The 21,035-nt window shown below is 41.9% G+C and overlaps 1 protein-coding gene across 6 annotated transcripts in view; it reads left to right on the top strand.

Moving 5' to 3' along the window:
* Positions 1–21,035, top strand: part of LOC133569202 (sodium channel protein type 4 subunit alpha-like) — a 347,269-nt gene that overhangs the window by 228,862 nt on the left and 97,372 nt on the right. For all 6 annotated transcript variants that reach the window (XM_061921424.1, XM_061921423.1, XM_061921421.1 and 3 more), the window contains exons 10-14: positions 7,134–7,275; positions 14,879–15,076; positions 17,917–18,099; positions 18,201–18,422; positions 18,502–18,627. In XM_061921424.1, coding sequence (XP_061777408.1) covers positions 7,134–7,275; positions 14,879–15,076; positions 17,917–18,099; positions 18,201–18,422; positions 18,502–18,627 — 871 coding nt within the window. The remainder of the gene's footprint in view (positions 1–7,133; positions 7,276–14,878; positions 15,077–17,916; positions 18,100–18,200; positions 18,423–18,501; positions 18,628–21,035) is intronic.

Here is a 21,035-nt window from a genome sequence, read left to right as displayed (position 1 = left end):
AACTGTTTTTTATTGACTTTTTCACATATACAGAAAAAAGGTGCAAGTCGAAACAGTACAATTTTAAAGTCAGTGAATTCTTCATACCTTTACCCCTATGTAAAGCATATCACTTAGGAACTCCAAAATTATTTATCAGCTCAGTTTTGACCAAAATTGAGTTACTGGGTTTTGCCTTTGGACGGGAGAAGTGTGTGTGCGTGTGTGTGCGTGTGTGTGCGTAACCTCCCCCCCCCAATGTGCATACTGTTTGAATGATCAGCACAAGGTGCTCATGGCGTACACGCCAGCATTCTATTATCATTGATTGTTGTTGCTGTAATGTTTGTATCAGCAGCTCCCTGCGCTCTATGAAAGTACATTTCCATTGATTGCGTTGCCTTTTAATGCTGTTCAGCTTTTTATTATCGCATTAAGTATGACTTGTTGTTACCGTAACGCCCGAACGAGAGGCGTTATTTTTGTCCCGCTCTGATTGGCAAGACACTCACTTAGTAGTTTGGCGAGAATGTGGTACTGAGGGCTTTAAAGGGGAACTGCACTTCTTTTTTGGGACTTTGCCTATCATTCAAAATTAAGAAGAAGGACAACAACAGTTTTTTTTTTGTTTTTTTTTTTAGATTTCTAAAGATGATAAAAAAGCTTGAAAGAGGTGGCTAATAGGAGTAACCATTGTAGCCTTCAAAGTCCTCTAAAACAACTTCAAAACCCTCCATTAACATTTTATTTACATGCTGCAAGTATATATATATATATATATATATATATATATATACACACATATATATAAATATATATATATATATATATATATATATATATATATATATATATATATATATATATATATATATATATATATATTAGAGGGCTTCACGGTGGAAGAGGGGTTAGTGCGTCTGCCTCACAATACGAAGGGCCTGCAGTCCTGGGTTCAAATCCAGGCTCTGGATCTTTCTGTGTGGAGTTTGCATGTTCTCCCCGTGACTGCGTGGGTTCCCTCCAGGTACTCCGGCTTCCTCCCACTTCCAAAGACATGCACCTGGGGATAGGTTGATTGGCAACACTAAATTGGCCCTAGTGTGTGAATGTGAGTGTGAATGTTGTCTGTCTATCTGTGTTGGCCCTGCGATGATGTGGCGACTTGTCCAGGGAGTACCCCGCCTTCCGCCCGATTGTAGCTGAGATAGGCGCCAGCGCCCCCCGCGACCCCGAGAGGGAATAAGCGGTAGAAAATGGATGGATGGATATATATTAGACATGTCCGATAATGGCTTTTTTGCCGATATCGTCCAACTCTTAATTACAGATTCCGATATCAATCGATATATACAGTCGTATAATTAACACATTATTATGCTTAATTTTGTTGTGATGCCCCGCTGGATGCATTAAACAATTTAAAAAGATGTTCCAAAATAAATCAACTCAAGTTATGGAAAAAAAAAATGCCAACATGGCACTGCCATATTTATTTTTTAAGTCACAAAGTGCATTATTTTTTTTTAACATGCCTTAAAACAGCAGTTTGGAATTTTGGGACATGCTCTCCCTGAGGGAGCATGATGAGGTTGAGGTGGACGGGATTTTGGGGTAGAGGGTAGCGGGGGGTGTGTATTGTAGCATCCCAGAAGAGTTAGTGCTGCAAGGGGTTCTTTTGTATTTATTCTGTTGTGTTTATGTTGTGTTACAGTGCGGATATTCTCCCGAAATGTGTTTGTCACTCTTGTTTGGTGTGGGTTCACAGCGTGGCGCATATTTGTAACAGTGTTGAAGTTGTTTATACGGCCACCCTTAGTGTAACCTGAATGGCTGTTGACTAAGTATGCCTTGCATTCACTTGTGTGTTTAAAGCCATAGATATTATGTGACTGGGCCAGTGCCTTTGAGGTTTATTGGCCCTCTGTACTTCTCCCTACGTCCGTGTACCACTCCGTACATCGGCGTTTTAAAAAGTCAGAAATTTTACTTTTTGAAACCGATACCGATATTTTCCGATATTACATTTTAAAGCATTTATCGTCCGATAATATCGGCAGTCCAATATTATCGGACATCTCTAATAAATATATATATATATATATATATATATATATATATATATATATATATATATATATATATATATATATATATATATATACATCTATCTTATATATAAATATGTATATATATAATATATATACATTATATATATATATATATTTATATAGATATATGTATATATATATATAATGTATAAGACGCATTCGTAATATGTACAATATTCACAGTATTTTGGTCATTTCATGCATTACTGGGACCTATTTCCTCAGCGCGTTTATTTCTGTTTCTATAGCAACACACTTTGCGTGTGTGTTGTAATCTTGGCTTACTTGGTAGTAGACAACAAAGACTATTTTTGGACAAAAGAGGATTCACGAAGCGACGAGACTTTTTTCCTCTTCTTTTTTAGATTTCCAAAGATGACATAAAAAAAAGCCTGAAAGAGGCGGCTAATTGGAGAAACCATTGCAGCCTTCAAAGCACTTCGAAACCCTCCATCCAGGTTTTATATACATGCTGCAAGTATGTCAAGTATATATATAATGTCGTAAAAGACACGTTCATAACAACATGTAATATGTACAATATTTTGGTCATGTTATGCATTACTGGGACTTATTTCCTTTGCGCATTTATTTCTGTTTTCTATAGCGACACACTTCGCGGTTCCGTTGTAATCATGGCTGACTTGGTGGTAGACAACAAAGACGACTATTTTCGGACAAAAGAGTTATTTTTTGAAGCTGAGTGTACAGAAGATGAACTGCGGCTTATAGAAGCGAGCGCGAAGGAAGGGTGAAACGGAAGCCAAGACAGCGAGGTTGGCGTTAATTGATGCTGCAAATGTGAAACCAAGCTATGGAGTGGTTACACAAAATAAACCGGAAAAAATGTCCCCAGCCAACTGGACCACCTGGTCCATCGAGTGAGTCAGTGTAATATTGATCATGATACACGCATTAAGTCATAGGTGTTATTAGAACTACAGTACATACAGTGCTGTGTACAAACAAAACATGAAATGTGGGCTAATAATTTATAGATACTGTAATCTGATTGCATGCTGTTGTGTTACGAGAAAATGTCTTCCTCAGTGTTCGCTCTTACAATAACAATGTGGCTACAGTTTGATTATTACACGGGTTACGGAACGTAAATGAAATATTGTTGGTGGTTTTTGGATGCATTTTAAAGTGATTTAGTGGCAGAATGATATGCTTAAATTAGCTGCACTGCAAGCCACCTAGAATGAGCAGATTATTACATATTAGAATGCAAAAAAAAACATATTTTTTGTCTTCTTGTCCCTTATAAGGATTGTGAACAATTTAAAGGCCTACTGAAAGCCACTACTAGCGACCACGCAGTCTGATAGTTTATATATCAATGATGAAATATTAACATTGCAACACATGCCAATAGGGCCGCTTTAGTTTACTAAATTGCAATTTTAAATTTCCCGCGGAGTTTCTAGTTGAAAACGTCGCGGAATGATGACACGTGTTTGTGACGTCTCGGGTTGTAGCGGACATATTAGCCCAGCACCACACACGGCTAAAAGTCGTCTCTTTTCATCGCATAATTACACAGTAATTTGGACATCTGTGTTGCTGAATCTTTTGCAATTTGTTCAATTAATAATGGAGACGTCAAAGAAGAAAGATGTAGGTGGGAAGTGGTGGATTGCAGCTGCCTTTAGCACCGAAACACAGCCGGTGTTTCTTTGTTTGTTGTGAAACTTCAATCAATGTATTTTATTTCGGCAATCTTCACATAAAACAAAGAACAACAACAAGAAAAGAAAAAAAAAAAACACTCATTTGAGCAATGAGTGAGCGGTCAAGCGAACATGTTTCTCTACGTCAACCAGCATGTTTTTGGATGGGAAAATTGTGATATTGAGTCAGCTCTTACCGGAGACTTCAGTGGATTATGGGTCCTCCTCCAGTAGCTGTCAAAAAGGCAGCTGTGATATTGGCTCCTCCATTGGCTTCTCTCTGAGACACTGGCGTTCACCACAGCCATCCGACCTCCAGGTATGACTTTAGAATCTCACTAAAACACTATTAAAACAATAAGCAGAAATGGTATTTTCCAGAATTATTCTAGTAAATGTGTCTAATTACATCTGAAACGCTACCACTGCCACCGCCCGCAGCTGTCGCTTTTTTTTTTTTTTTTTAGTGCCTCACTGTAACTTTCCTCATTCAGGAATCTTTCATCCTCGCTCAAATTAACGGGGAAATTGTCGCTTTCTCGGTTCGAATAGCTCTTGCTGCTGGAGGCTATGATTATAAACAATGTGAGGATGTGAGGAGCCCTACAACCCGTAACGTCACGCGCACATCGTAAAGGCAAGGCTTTTTTATTAGTGACCAAAAGTTGCCAACTTTATCCTCGATGTTCTCTACTAAATCCTTTCAGCAAAAATACTGCAATATCGCGAAATGATCAAGTATGACACATAGAATGGACCTGCTATCCCCGTTTAAATAAGAAAATCTAATTTCAGTAGGCCTTTAAAACAAAGTGCAGTTCCCCTTTAAAGGCCACTCAGGTCGCCACAGCGGGCTCCTGACTGTTGTGTCACCGGTTTAAACCCCTGGCGACTCGCGTTTTAAATTATTTCTCGGCTTTTCGTGTCTTTAAGAAGTGGAACCGGAGGGTGTGTTCCAACTATCCTTGGATCACACTCCTCAGCTTTCCCGGTAAGGTTTATTCAGGTGTACTGGAGAGGAGGCTACGCCGGATAGTCGAACCTCGGATTCAGGAACAGTGTGGTTTTCGTCCTGGTCGTGGAACCGTGGACCAGCTCTGTAGTCTCGGCAGGGTTCTTGAGGGTGCATGGGAGTTTGCCCAACCAGTCTACATGTGCTTTGTGGACTTGGAGAAGGCATTCGACCGTGTCCCTCGGGAAGTCCTGTGGGGAGTGCTCAGAGAGTATGGGGTATCGGACTGTCTGATTGTGGCAGTCCGCTCCCTGTATGATCAGTGCCAGAGCTTGGTCCGCATTGCTGGCAGTAAGTCGGACACATTTCCAGTGAGGGTTGGACTCCGCCAAGGCTGTCCTTTGTCACCGATTCTGTTCATAACTTTTATGGACAGAATTTCTAGGCGCAGTCAAGGCGTTGAGGAAATCCGGTTTGGTGGCTGCAGGATTAGGTCTCTGCTTTTTGCAGATGGTGTGGTCCTGATGGCTTCATCTGGCCAAGATCTTCAGCTCTCACTGAATCAGTTCGCAGCCGAGTGTGAAGCGATTGGGATGAGAATCAGCACCTCCAAGTCCGAGTCCATGTTTACCGCCCGGAAAAGTGTGGAGTGTCATCTCTGGGTTGGGGAGGAGACCCTTCCCCAAGTGGAGGAGTTCAAGTACCTCGGAGTCTTGTTCACGAGTGAGGGAAGAGTGGCTCGTGAGATCGACAGGCGGATCGGTGCTGTCAGGTTGAGTTTGTGACGAAACCCAAGATGCAGAGAAGGCGGCAGGAATTGTGCGGGAAAACATGATTTAATTTAACACTAAAACAGGAACAAACAAAAGGCGCCCACAAGGCGGAGAACAAACTTGGCTATGAACAAAAACTAGCACAAAGGCTAACTTTAATTTTCCTGAAAGACTTCTCCTGAAGGAATAAATAAAGTACTATCTAATCTAATCCAACTGTGGACTAGAAACAAAAACACTTACTGTGACACGAAAGAATTATGGTATGAGCAGAGAGAACAGAAGTAGACACAGCTACAACGATAAGTATTAATGACATTGACAGGTAGTGGTGACAATAATCCAGCACAGACCGGATGGGAAGGTAGGTTCAAATAGCATCTGGCTGATTGACACCAGGTGTGGCCAGGTGCCAATCAGCCACAGCTGAGGGGACACAGCACTCAGGGAGACAAACAGGAAAAAGAACCAAAACAAGAGCGCTGACAGGACATACTACACACAGAGGAAAAACTCAAACACAACCAAACTGTCAGGGGCAAGCCTGACAGGTGCAGCGTCTTCAGTGGTGAAGAAGGAGCTGAGCCGGAAGGCAAAGCTCTCAATTTTCCGGTCGATCTTTATTCCCATCCTCACCTATGGTCATGAGCTTTGGGTTATGACCGAGAGGACAATATTATGCGTACAAGCAGCCAAAATGAGTTTCTTCCGCCGGGTGGCGGGTCTCTCCCTTAGAGATAGGGTGAGAAGCTCTGCCATCCGTGAGGAACTCAAAGTAAAGCCGCTGCTCCTCCACTGGAGAGGACCCAGATGAGGTGGTTCGGGCATCTGGTCAGGATGCCACCCGTACGTCTCCCTAGGGAGGTGTGTAGGGCACGTCGGACCGGTAGGAGGCCACGGGTAAGACCCAGGACACGTTGGGAAGACTATGTCTCCCTGCTGGCCTGGGAATGCCTCAGGATTCCCCGGGAAGAGCTAGACGAAGTGGCTGGGGAGAGGGAAGTCTGGGCTTCCCTGCTTAGGCTGCTTCCCCCGCGACCCGACCTCAGATAGGCGGAAGAAGATGGATGGATGGATGGCTCTCCATGTCGATGTTTTGAAAAGGTTGTAAACTGTAAGATATAATTATTGACTACGAAAATAAAATAGTTGGATTACAAATTCAGTGTTAATATTTGAGTGGAAAAGTTGGGGTCCCGTGGTCAAAAAGGTTAAGAGCTCCCTTCAGTCTCCAAACGTGGCGGGTCACATGTTGTGTGTCTGATGTCGCCGCCTTGCTTCCGGTTCTGATGGATGGTCATTTGTGTCACTGGCTGCGCGCCAGTGGGTCAACTGTGGGCGCGTGGGCCGCAAATGGATGTGACGGGATATGAATGTGGAATATCAATTATGATGAACGCCGTCCTCCCGTCCCCCCGTGTTGTGCGTTCCCTCTCGGCTGTGACACGTGTGGGCGGGCCCTGGCGGCCCGGCGCTAACGAGCCAAACGATGAAGCCGACCTGCTGTTTCTGCCAGGGGAAGATGGAGCGAGGGATGCAGGCCCACTTCCTGTGCGGTGCTGTTATCTCTTGCATAACATCCTGTTAGTTACTTTGTTTACCCTCAGAACTCATCAATTGTTTTTTGTTTTTTTTTGTGCTGCAGAAAGTGTCCGGATGGTTTTGAGTGCCTGAAGGCGGGACGGAACCCGAACTATGGCTACACCAGTTTTGATACCTTTGGCTGGGCTTTTCTGTCGCTCTTCCGGCTGATGACACAAGACTACTGGGAGAACCTCTACCACCAGGTACCGTTAAAGGGGAACATTATCAGCAGACCTATGTAAGCGTCAATATATACCTTGATGGTGCAGAAAAAAGACCATCTCTTTTTTTAACCGATTTCCGAACTCTAAATGGGTGAATTTTGGCGAATTAAACGCCTTTCTGTTTATCGCGCTGGAGGCGATGACGTCAGAATGTGACGTCGCCGAGGTAACACACCCGCCATTTTCATTTTCAACACATTACAAACACCGGGTCTCAGCTCTGTTATTTTCCATTTTTTTACTATTTTTTGGAACCTTGGAGACATCATGCCTCGCCGGTGTTTTGTCGGAGGGTGTAACAACACTAACAGGGAGGGATTCAAGTTGCACCACTGGCCCGAAGATGCCAAAGTGTCTGCCGCCAGAACCCCATTGAATGTGCTGGAGTGTCTCCACATTTTACCGGCGATGCTAAGGCAGACATGGCACAGAGATGTATGGATAACCTGCAGATGCATTTGCAACGATAAAGTCAACAAAATCACAAAGGTGAGTTTTGTTGATTTTGTCTGCCAGCTAATCGCTGCTAACATGCTACGCTAATCGATGCTAACATGCTATTTACCGGCGGTGCTAAAGCAGACATGGCACAGAGATGTATGGATAACCTGCAGATGCATTTGCAACTATATTACGTTTCCTTCCACCCACATTTAATGCGAAACAAACACTTACCAATCGACGGATTTAAGTTGCTCCAATGTCAAAAGATGCGAAAGTCCTGATCGTTTGGTCCGCACATTTTACCGGCGATGCTAACGCAGCTATTCGGCCATGCTATGGCTATGAATAGCGTCAATTCGCTCAATAGCTTCAGTTTCTTCTTCAATATTTTCATACTCCAACCATCTGTTTCAATTAGGGATGCACCGAAATGAAAATTTGTGGCCGAAGCCGAATAAAATTTAAACGCTTGGCCGAAGGCCGAATACCGAATAATGAATGCAGTTCTTCACAATTTTTTTAATATTGCATAAATAGCCTAGAATAAATATTTAGACATGTTTTTCAAATAAAGTAATTTTTTATTGAATATTGACATTTTTTAAATATTCCAGTAGCCTTTGCTTTTCAAAAAAAGCACAAAGTTTTTTATATATATTAGGCCTTCAAACAAAACATGCATTCCAGAAAAAAATAAAGTGCATTAAAGTGGATAAACCCACAACAAATGAATTATTGTCCTTTTGGCAACAGTAGATATGCTATCCTGAGCAAGACACTTCACCCTTGCTCCTGATGGGTGCTGGTTGGCGCCTTGCATGGCAGCTCCCTCCATCAGTGTGTGAATGTGTGTGTGAATGGGTAAATGTGGAAGTAGTGTCAAAGCGCTTTGAGTACCTTGAAGGTAGAAAAGCGCTATCATCAATCAATCAATCAATGTTTATTTATATAGCCCCAAATCACAAATGTCTCAAAGGACTGCACAAATCATTACGACTACAACATCCTCGGAAGAACCCACAAAAGGGCAAGGAAAACTCACACCCAGTGGGCAGGGAGAATTCACATTCAGTGGGACGCCAGCGACAATGCTGACTATGAGAAACCTTGGAGAGGACCTCAGATGTGGGCAACCCCCCCCCTCTAGGGGACCGAAAGCAATGGATGTCGAGCGGGTCCAACATGATACTGTGAAAGTTCAATCCATAGTGGCTCCAAGACAGCAGCGAGAGTCCCGTCCACAGGAAACCATCTGAAGCGGATCAGCAGCGTAGAGATGTCCCCAACCGATACAGGCGAGCGGTCCATCCTGGGTCCCGACGAGCGGTCCATCCTGGGTCTCGACTCTGGACAGTCAGTACTTCATCCATGGTCATCGGACCGGACCCCCTCCACAAGGGAGGGGGGGACATAGGAGAAAGAAAAGAAGCGGCAGATCAACTGGTCTAAAAAGGAGGTCTATTTAAAGGCTAGAGTATACAAATGAGTTTTAAGATGAGACTTAAATGCTTCTACTGAGGTAGCATCTCGAACTGTTACCGGGAGGGCATTCCAGAGTACTGGAGCCCGAACGGAAAACGCTCTATAGCCCGCAGACTTTTTTTGAGCTCTAGGAATCACTAATAAGCCGGAGTCTTTTGAACGCAGATTTCTTGCCGGGACATACGGTACAATACAATCGGCAAGATAGGCTGGAGCTAGACCGTGTAGTATTTTATACGTAAGTAATAAAACCTTAAAGTCACATCTTAAGTGCACAGGAAGCCAGTGCAGGTGAGCCAGTACAGGCGTAATATGATCAAACTTTCTTGTTCTTGTCAAAAGTCTAGCAGCCGCATTTTGTACCAACTGTAATCTTTTAATGCTAGACATGGGGAGACCCGAAAATAATACGTTACAGTAATCGAGACGAGACGTAACAAACGCATGGATAATGATCTCGGCGTCTTTAGTGGACAAAATGGAGCGAATTTTAGCGATATTACGGAGATGAAAGAAGGCCGTTTTAGTAACGCTTTTAATGTGTGACTCAAAGGAGAGAGTTGGGTCGAAGATAATACCCAGATTTTTTACAGAGTCACCTTGTTTTATTATTTGGTTGTCAAATGTTAAAGTTGTATTATTAAATAGAGGTCGGTGTCTAGCAGGACCGATAATCAGCATTTCCGTTTTTTTGGCATTAAGTTGCAAAAAGTTAGCGGACATCCATTGTTTAATTTCATTAAGACACGCTTCCAACTGACTACAGTCCGGCGTGTTGGTCAGCTTTAGGGGCATGTAAAGTTGGGTGTCATCAGCATAACAGTGAAAGCTAATACCGTATTTGCGTATGACGTCACCTAGCGGCAGCATGTAGATGCTGAAGAGTACAGGGCCAAGGACCGAACCCTGGGGAACTCCACACGTTACCTTAACATAGTCCGAGGTCACACTGTTATAGGAGACGCACTGCATCCTATCAGTAAGATAAGAGTTAAACCATGACAGGGCTGAGTCTGACATACCAATTCGTATTTTGATACGCTCTAATAAAATATTATGATCGACGGTATCGAAAGCAGCGCTAAGATCGAGGAGCAGCAACATAGATGACGCATCAGAGTCCATCGTTAGCAATAGATCATTAGTCAGTTTTGCGAGGGCTGTCTCAGTCGAGTGATTTGCCCTGAAACCGGATTGAAAGGTTTCACATAGATTGTTAAACGCTAAGTGCTCATTTAGCTGCTCCGCAACAATTTTTTCGAGGATTTTCGAAATAAAGGGAAGGTGAGACACCGGTCGGTAGTTTACCATGAGGTCAGGATCGAGGTTAGGTCTTTTAAGGAGAGGATGAATAACCGCTTTTTTGAATGCAACGGGAACAGTGCCCGAGGAAAGTGATAAGTTTATAATATTTAGCACTGATGGACCTAATAATACAAAAAGCTCCTTGATAAGTTTCCCAGGAAGTGGGTCAAGTAAACATGTTGTTTGTTTTATTCCATTTACACGTTGTAACAATCCTTCTAATGTTATTTCATCAAAACGAGAGAAACTATTTTGGATATTTGCAGTATCCGCCGTATATACAATCGTATCTGTGTTACTATAACCCCGTTGTAGCTGGGACGCATTGTCTTTAATCTCCTTTCTAATAAGTTAAATTTTCTTATTAAAGAACTTCATAAAGTCATCTGCCGAATGGGTGGAGCTACTGGAAGGAGTCCCTTGTTGGGTTAGCGATGCTACAGTACTAAACAAAAATTTTGGATCGTTTTTATTAATGCGGATGAGATTTGAGTAATAATTAGTTTTAGCTAAGGTAAGCATGCGTTTATAAGTTATTAAACTATCACTCCATGCTTGATGGTGCACCTCAAGTTTAGTCGTGCGCCATTTGCGTTCCAGCTTTCTACATAATAATTTCTGAGCTCTAGTTTCTTCAGTAAACCATGGCGTACGCCTTTTTGGAGCCTTTTTTAACTTCAGCGGTGCTATACTATCAATGGTTTCGCGCAGGGCGTTGTTAAAGTTGTTAGTGAGGTTATCAATAGAGCCCACATACTTTGGGAACGGTGCCATTACCGAGGGCAGTAGGTCCGCAAGAGTCGTCGTTGTGGCAGCATTAATGTTGCGGCTGCTATAGCAGTTATTATTCTTATTAGCTTGCCGAACATGAGTCTGAACTTCGAATTTTATAAGGTAATGATCGGACATTACTTTAGTATACGGGAGTATCATAACTTTGGAGACGGTGATACCTCTGACAAGCACTAGGTCTATCGTATTGCCGCTGCGATGCGTCGGTTCATTTATTATTTGTGTAAGACCACAGCTATCAATTATAGTCTGGAGCGCCACGCACGGTGGGTCCAATGGGGTATTCATATGGATATTAAAGTCCCCCATTATAATTATATTATCGGCGTGCGTCACTAGATCAGCAACAAACTCTGAGAATTCACTAATAAAGTCCGAATAGGGCCCTGGGGGGCGGTAGATAACGGCCAGGCACAGAGGCAGAGGTGTGGCAGACTTCATAGAAAGCACCTCAAACGATTTATATTTATTATTTAAGTTAGGACTAAAGTTAAAGTTTTCGTTGTATATTAGTGCGACACCCCCTCCCCTTTTGAGGTGACGGCCAATATGCGCATTCGTATAGTTAGGAGGGGATGCCTCATTTATCGCAAAAAAGTCGTCTGGTTTAAGCCAGGTTTCGCTAAGACCGATGACGTTAAGGTTGTTGTCTCTAATGACCTCATTGACTAATAACGTTTTGGGAGACAAAGATCTGATGTTTAGAAAGCCCATATTATAGGTAGTGGGCTGTTTTAAGGAGTTGTTGATTAAATTATCCGTCGTAGCAATATTAATAATGTTACGTTTATTATGCGCAGTGTACTTAAAATAATTACGACCATACCTAGGAATTGATATGACGGGAATTTTCAGATTATCTACTTGGCGCTGCGATAAACTGAACGCATCATAATTTGCCACCTCAGTAGAGCGCATGTCTAACTCTGACGTAGTCATAGACACAGTAGAAAAAACATTTTGTGAGTTGTGTATTATTCTACGAAAATTGCTATGTGTACAGGGATCATCCAGCCTGGCGCTGGCTAGTTCTAACTTAACTGACTCCATACCCAGGCTAGCAGGCTCTGTAATTGCCTGTGACCGGGCTTGCTCTAGTGCAGTTAGTCAAATGTGGCTCAATGCGAAGTCTATGTTCCGAGACAAGAGGATAGCGCCTTCCTGGTTAGGGTGAAGGCCGTCTCTCCTCAGCAAGCCAGGTTTGCCCCAGAAAGAGGGCCAATTATCAATAAACGTAAATCCCTGTTGTCTGCAGAAGCTATCCAGCCACTTGTTAAGAGAGACTAATCTGCTATATCTCTCATCATTGCCTCTCCCAGGCAGGGGGCCAGAGACAATTACTCGATGCCTGGACATCTTTCTGGCGAGATTACAAGCCCTGGCTATGTTTCTCTTTGTAATCTCTGATTGTCTCATCCTAACGTCATTGGAGCCAACGTGTATTACTATATTCGCATAACTAGTGGTGCGGTTAGCCTGCCGTACGTGTTTACTAGACCTGTTGCGAGTTAGCTCCCTAAGATTAGCTTCAATGTCAGGTGCTCTGCCCCCGGGAATACACTTAATTGTGGCTGGTTTGCTAAGCTTTATGTTTCGGGTGATGGAGTCCCCTATGACTAAAGTGTGGTGCCCGGTAGACTGGGGTGTAGGACTAGCTAAAGGGCTAAATCTATTATGCGTCTCAACCGGTACACCGTAGCTTGTAGGCCGATTAGGGCTGCTACAAGCTGGGCTAGTTAGCTCGCTACAGCTAACGCTAGCAGATGTGTCCGCAACATCTAAAGTTACGAAATTACACTGCTCTAACTGGCGGACACGGCTCTCTAGCAAAGCCAACCTATCCATGAGTAAAGTGCACGAAGCGCAGGAAGCCATACTCACAGAAACTTTCCGTCGCCGAGTGGGGTGCCAGCTGTCTTCGGGAAGTGATGGTCACGGTGGCGGGGGAGAAGCTTCCTTCAGACCGGCGCTGCCTTTCTCCGCTAGCCTCGTTAGCTTAGCAGCTAGCTAGCTGAGGGCGGAGTGGTGAGACAGAGATCGGGTGATTTGCAAGTTAAATGGAACAATTAAATATGTTCGATAAGTTGTAAATAAAGCTGCAAAACAGTTAAAATCACACAGATAGAACGATACTTAGCTTTTTTGCAACAAGAGCAGTCGGCGAGCAGTCATTCACGTTGACCCGGAACCGGAAGTCATATACAAGTACAACCCATTTATTTATTATTTATTTGTAATAATGTAAACAGAAGGCTCAAGTAAATCTCAATAAGTGTGTGCTTGTAACCTCTTACACTTATACAGGTAGCCTACACAACAGGCTAATAATGTAAACAGAGGCCCCACTAAATCTCAATAAGTGTGTGCTTGTAACCTCATACACTTATACAGGTACACAACATATCCCAACGTCACTGCACGTTGGTTGATTGCGTCACCGCGTCCAAAAATTGCGTCACACGCCACTATTCGGCCTTGTTCTTAACTCATTCCACCGAAGGCCGAATGTGGCTTTTTTTCGCCATATTCGGTTACCGATTAATCGGTGCATCCCTAGTTTCAATACATGCGCGTAATCTGTTGAATCGCTTAAGTCGCTGAAATCCGGGTTTGAATCCGAGCTATCAATCAATCAATCAATCAATCAATGTTTACTTATATAGCCCTAAATCACTAGTGTCTCAAAGGGCTGCACAAACCACTACGACATCCTCGGTAGGCCCACATAAGGGCAAGGAAAATTCACACCCAGTGGGACATCGGTGACAATGATGACTATGAGAACCTTGGAGAGGAGGAAAGCAATGGATGTCGAGCGGGTCTAACATGATACTGTGAAAGTTTAATCCATAATGGATCCAACACAGTCGCAAGAGTCCAGTCCAAAGTGGATCCAACACAGCAGCGAGAGTCCCGCTCACAGCGGAGCCAGCAGGAAACCATCCCAAGCGGAGGCGGATCAGCATCGCAGAGATGTCCCCAGCCGATACACAGGCAAGCAGTACATGGCCACCGGATCGGACCGGACCTCCTCCACAAGGGAGAGTGGGACATAGGAGAAAAAGAAAAGAAACGGCAGATCAACTGGTCTAAAAGGGGAGTCTATTTAAAGGCTAGAGTATATAAATGAGTTTTAAGGTGAGACTTAAATGCTTCTACTGAGGTGGCATCTCGAACTGTTACCGGGAGGGCATTCCAGAGTACTGGAGCCCGAAATGAAAAAGCTCTATAGCCCGCAGACTTTTTTTGGGCTTTGGGAATCACTAATGTCGCTATATCTTGCTGTGGTATTCCCATTGTTTGTTTACCTTGGCAGAACTGTGTGACGTCACAGGGAAATGGATAGTGGTTTCGAAGATAGCGAAAATAAGGCACTTTAAAGCTTTATTTAGGGATATTCCGAGACCGGTAAAATTTTGAAAAAAACTTCAAAAAATACACCAAGCCACTGGGAACTGATTTTTATTGTTTTTACCCCTTTTGAAATTGTGATAATGTTCCCCTTTAAGATCCCTAGCCGCACCCTGGCCCGCGCCGCCGCTAACTCGTGTTTGTGCAGACGCTGCGCTCGGCCGGTAAGACCTACATGGTGTTCTTTGTGGTGGTCATCTTCCTGGGCTCCTTCTATCTGGTCAACCTCATCCTGGCCGTGGTCGCCATGGCCTACGAGGAGCAGAACCAGGCCACCATCGCCGAGGCGTCCCAGAAGGAGCGCGAATTCCAGTTGGCCGTGGAGCATCTGAAGAAGGAGCAGCAGGTGATGATGAGACCTCATCGGTGTCAAACTCGTTAACAATGAGGGGCGCGTTGCAATTTTGGCTACAGTTCAGGCCAAAAGTTCAATGCGTTTTCTTTGTTTTCATGACTATTTACATAGTTGATTGTCACGGAAGGCGTCCGAACTATGAATGAACACATGTGGAGTTATGTACTTAACAAAACAAGGGGAAATAACTTAAAACATGTTTTATATTCGAGTTTCTTCAAAGTCGTCACCCTTTGCTTTTTTTTTCGCACACTCTAGGCATTCTCTCGATGAGCTTCACTTAACATGTGCTCAATTATCCACAATTTTTTTTTTTAAATCCTCATTTAAACGAACATTATTTGACCTACTTACTGAAAAACTGACATTTGAAATTAGACAAACTCAATCAATACTGATAATAGATTCAAATTGATCAGCTACATTAATTCAGGAGTACAAAATATAAAACACATAATTTAACCCACAAAAAAAAGAATAAAACAGTTCGTGCTGATTTCTTTAATTTTTTGGGTAAAAATGTGGGCGTTTCGATTGATTGGTTGGAAGTGAATTATATTTATATAGCGCTTTTTCTCTAGTGACTCAAAGCGCTTTACATAGTGAAACCCAATTTCTAATCCAATCCAATCCACTTTATTTATATAGCACATTTAAACAACAATAACGTTTCCAAAGTGCTGCACAGCCATGTTAAAAACAATTGTAAAAAAAAAAATAAAATAAATAAATAAATAAAATAAAATTAAAAAAAAGCTGAGATAGGCGCCAGCGCCCCCCGCGACCCCGAAAGGGAATAAGCGGTAGAAAATGGATGGATGGAAAAAAGTATATATATATATATATATTATGCTCCACCAATGACTGAATAAAAACAAAAAATAAATGAATATAAAACCAATAAAAACAATATAAAAACAAATATGATTCTAAGTTACATTTAAACCAGTGTGGGTGGCACTGGGAGCAGGTGGGTAAAGTGTCTTGCCCAAGGACACAACGGCAGTGACTAGGATGGCGGAAGCGGGAATCGAACCTGCAACCCACTCTACCAACCGAGCCAAACCGCCCCCCGGAACTTTTATGAGTAGATTGCACAGTACAGTACATATTCCGTACAAATGACCACTAAATGTTTGAGTTGAGTTGAGTTTGAGTTTATTAAGAAACTCTTCAAACTGAAAGTGTTTACAAAGAAAAAGAACCATGATAAACATTCTGAATTTATTCATCCATCCATCCTTTATTCTCCTAATAATCTTACTTATCTCATCGTATGGAATATAACTTACTTCACCAATTATGTATTTATTTAATTTTATTGTGATTACTTGTGGCAGGGGTGTCCAAAGTGCATTTTTTAACGGCCCTAAGCACATTCTAATAATACGATTAAAAAAATAAAAAAATGAAAAAGTAGTATAAAAGAGTAAACAGGTGAAATGTGACAAGAAAATGTTGCAATGTTTACTCTAATAACACAAAGCTGCCATGCGGGCTGTTATTTTCTTTAAAAAAATAATAATTAATCAAAATCAATGTCACATTAAATATTCCACTTTGAGATATTTTTGGGGGAAAATGTTGCCATCTAAAAAACAAAAGTTGTTTTTTTTTTTCGAAAGAAGGACCTAATAAGAACAAACAAAAAACATAAACAAAAATAAGTTATAATTGACGGATGGAATCAAAGTTGATCTCAAGACGATTGTTTTTAAAGTAAACAGTAAAAAAAAAAAAAAAAAGTTTTTTATTTTTAATGAGTAGGACCCTTTTGGATCCCCAATAATTTTAGTGTGATTTTTTTCTGTCATTGGTAAAAAAACAAATTGAAATCAATGGTGTTATGTGTTGACATTTTTAAGGTTCCAATTATTCTATAATCTCAAATATTCCACTTTAAAATTCTATTGGGGGAAACTATTGCATATTTTGTGTTTTTTTTCCCACAACAAAAGAGGGTTTTCTTTGACAAAAAGAGCATACAACTTAAATCTTTAAAAACGTTATATTGACATACAGACCTAATGTTGATCTAGAGCAGAGGTAGGGAACCTATGGCTCTAGAGCCAGATGTGGCTCTTTTGATGACTGCATCTGGCTCTCAGATAAATCTGAGCTGACATTGCTTAACACGATAAGTAATGAATAATTCCACTTGTAATCATAGTGTTAAAAATAACATTCAAAATATAAAACATTCTCATGCATTTTTATGTTCAAGAAGTTGTGTTAATGGTAAGAAGTAGTTTATTTATTATTGGTTAGTGTGGGGCTTGCCCTCCTGGGGGTTTTTCAGACCACCAAACACCGACATAAGAGCCTGTTTTAGGGTAAAATATTGTTGTTGTTTTTTTTTAATTAGTCTCTCAGTTGCTTTCCAGCAATTGTCTTTTTCTCTTTCGTCCTCACTCGCGCTCTGGCTCCAGCCCCGACCCTGGCTCTCCTCCTGGCTGCTGCTTATAACAGAGCGACAGGTGATTAGATAAAAAGGCCCAGGTGGGCCCTCTACGCACCTGTCGCTGATTTCGAGGCCGGTCCTGGCAACATCCCGCTTTGCTGCAGGCCTGCAGGCCACGCCCCCTCCACAGTTTGCTTCAGAATAACAATGTTATTACAAAGAATAAGAGACCTATTATACTCTGGAAATGTTGGTCTTACTTAAAAATGCACGTGTTTAGTTGTGTTCAGTGTTAAAAAAATATATTATATGGCTCTTAGGGAAATACATTTTAAAATATTTGGCTTCTTGGCTCTCTCAGCCAAAAAGGTTCCCGACCCCTGTGCTAAAGCATGCTCCCCAAGTCACGCACCTTAACCACTCCCCCCAGGCGGCCATGCTGAAAGCCCTCGACTCAGACTCCATCATGTCGCCGGAAGTGTCCCCCTTTGGACCCCCGCTGGACATCATGGAGGAGCGGAGGCGGAGTCAGGCCCTGGTGGGCGTGGCGGATGTGGAGGCCAACCTGTCTGAGGAGAAGCTGCTGCAGGTGGACGTGACGGAAGGCGGGAAGGTGAGCCGTGCGAGGCAGCTCTAAATCACACAGCTGGAAACCATGTTGACTCCTGTTGCTGTGAGACATCAGCGAGTAACATCTGTTCGCTCGCCTCCCAGCCCCTCCACCCTCTGCTGGCCCGATCCTTCTCCACCAAAACTCGCAGGAGCAGCCAGGTGTCGTCCATCTTCAACTTCCGCCTGAGGAGCCGCGGCTCGGAGGCGGAGATGGCCGACGACGAGTACAGCGTCCCGGGCGATGTGACGTTAAGCAGCGTCCTGCCGCACCCGTGGACAAAACGGCGACCCAGCACCTACAGCACCGCCAGCAGGAGCTCGCCGGTACTCCTTGCTCTGATTCCAGGCCGCCGCCTGACATCCTAATTGGGCTTTAACGAGGTGTTTGTGTGTTTGCTCTCAGGTATTTTATCCCACCCTGAACATCAACGGGAAGCTTTTTGTTGCCATGGACCGCAACGGGGTCTCGCCGCCGCCACTGCAGGGGCAGCTGCCTGCCTGCACCATGGAGAAGGTCAAGGAGGAGAGTGTGAGTTCAGTTTGTTTGTCACAATGGAAACAATGGGGGCGAGGCTGCGACCATCCAACGCGCAGACATGTGAATGATGAATCAGCACTTTGCATGGCTGCACTGTGATATCATGAGCTAAACACACACACACTGCAGCTCAGATAGCAGCACACACACACACACACACACACACACACACACACACGCAGCGTCATTTGTGGCGTCAAAAGGCAAAAAGAGCCGCTTCAACCGGCAATTCGGCGTATTCCTGAAATGTCCCCAAAACTCCAGGAAGTTCTGGCGTCCGCTAATCGCGCCACCCGGAGCTCAGCTGGAGGAGGTAGGGACGGTTGCCAGGGAAATGTTACCATAGCGACCCACAGCGGCTAACTGGAGGCAAATTAGAGCACAACTGGCGGCTCGTCAGCCTCCCTGACGGCGGCCTGGCAGACAGACAGGACGGAGGCGTTGCCGTGGGAGGCGACCTTCAGGCCGCTGCGTCACGTCTCGCTGGAGAGGCCGCGAGCAGGAAGTGTTGCGCAACCGCACCTGGACGCCGCGCCTCAAACTTGACTGAAATTGGAATCAAAACAATCGTCCTTCACACGACAGAATCTGTCGGGTCTTTTTTCTGTGTACCTAATCAAGTGGTCACACACACACACACTCTTGTCACACACACACACTCTTGTATTTGTTACCTTCTTGAAACCTCAGAAAAATACCGCCCTTTTTAGATATATAAAGATTTGTATTTACAACATTAATAATATATACATACTATGCAAATATAAAAAAGCTTGTGAAAAAATGTGTTAGAATTTCATAGGAAAAAGGTCAAAATTTCACAAGAAAAACTGAGAATTTTGGCAGTATTATAATAAAAGTGGTCATTTTCAAGTAGAAAAATTTACAAGGAAAACTGAAAATTTGTGTAATTTTACGATAAAAGTTGGAATTTTACTCAATAACAGTGGCAATTTCACAAGAAAAGCTTAAAATGTTGGCGACTTTATGAAAAGAGTCGTAATTTTACTCGACAAAAGTTACAATTTTATTAGAACATTTTTACATTTTGCCGATATAATGATAATCGGAATTTTTACTTAGCAAAATGATGACAAAATTCATAACTGTACTCCAAAAAATGTCACAATTTTACAAGAACAACCCAAAAATTGGCAATATTGTGATAAGTCAGAATTTTATGACAAATGTCACCATTTTGCATTTAAAAGTAATAATTTTACATTAAAAAAGTAATCATTTTACGAGAAAATATTGCGATATTACAAAAACAGAAAGAATATGAGAAATTGTTCCCAATTGTATACGAAAAAAGTCGACACATTGGGAGAAAAATACTCCTTTTTTTGTTTTTAATTAGTTTTTAATCTTCATTATTTACTTAAAGTTATTACAGTATGTCTCTTTTTACATTTTCAAGAACATATACACACTCTTGTATTTGTTACCCTCTTGAGACCTCTGAAAAATACCTCTTTAGGACCACCCTTTCTAGATATATAAAGATTTGTATTAACAACATTAATAATATATACATACTATGCAAATATGAAAAAGCTTGTTGTGAAAAATGCATTGTAATTTCACAAGAAAAAGGTCTTAATTTCACAAGAAAAACTTTGAATTTTGGCAGTATTATAATAAAAGTGGTAATTTTCAAGTAAAAAAATTTACAAGAAAAACGGAAAAATTGTGTAATTTTATGATAAAAGTTGGAATTTTACTCAATAACAGTGGCAATTTCACAAAAAAAGCTTAAAATGTTGGCGACTTTATGAAAAGTGTCATAATTTAATTGACAAAAGTTACAATTTTATAAAAAAAAATTACATTTTGCCGATATAATGATAATCGGAATTTTTACTTGGCAAAATGATGACAAAAGTCATAATTGTACTCCAAAAAATGTCACAATTTTTACAAGAACAACCAAAAAATTGGCAATATTGTGATAAAAGTCAGAATTTTATATGACCAATGTTACCATTTTGCATTAAAAAGTAATAATTTTACATTAAAAAAGTAATAATTTTACGAGAAAATATTGCGATATTACAGAAACAGAAAGAATATGACAAATTGTTCCCAATTGTATAAGAAAAAAGTCGACACATTGGGAGAAAAAGACTCCTTTTTTTGTTTTTAATTCGTTTTTAATCTTCATTATTTACTTAAAGTTATTACAGTTTGTCTCTTTTTACATTTTACAAGAACACGTACACACTCTTGTATTTGTTACCCTCTTGAGACCTCTGAAAAATACCTCTTTAGGACCACCCTTTCTAGATATATAAAGATTTGTATTTACAACATTAATAATATATACATACTATGCAAATATGAAAAAGCTTGTTGTGAAAAAATGCGTTAGAATTTCACAGGAAAAAGGTCAACATTTC

This window comes from Nerophis ophidion, linkage group LG15 (genome assembly GCF_033978795.1).
Source record: "Nerophis ophidion isolate RoL-2023_Sa linkage group LG15, RoL_Noph_v1.0, whole genome shotgun sequence".
In the NCBI taxonomy this organism is placed as follows: domain Eukaryota; kingdom Metazoa; phylum Chordata; class Actinopteri; order Syngnathiformes; family Syngnathidae; genus Nerophis; species Nerophis ophidion.
This window is presented reverse-complemented; position numbering and strand designations above follow the sequence as displayed.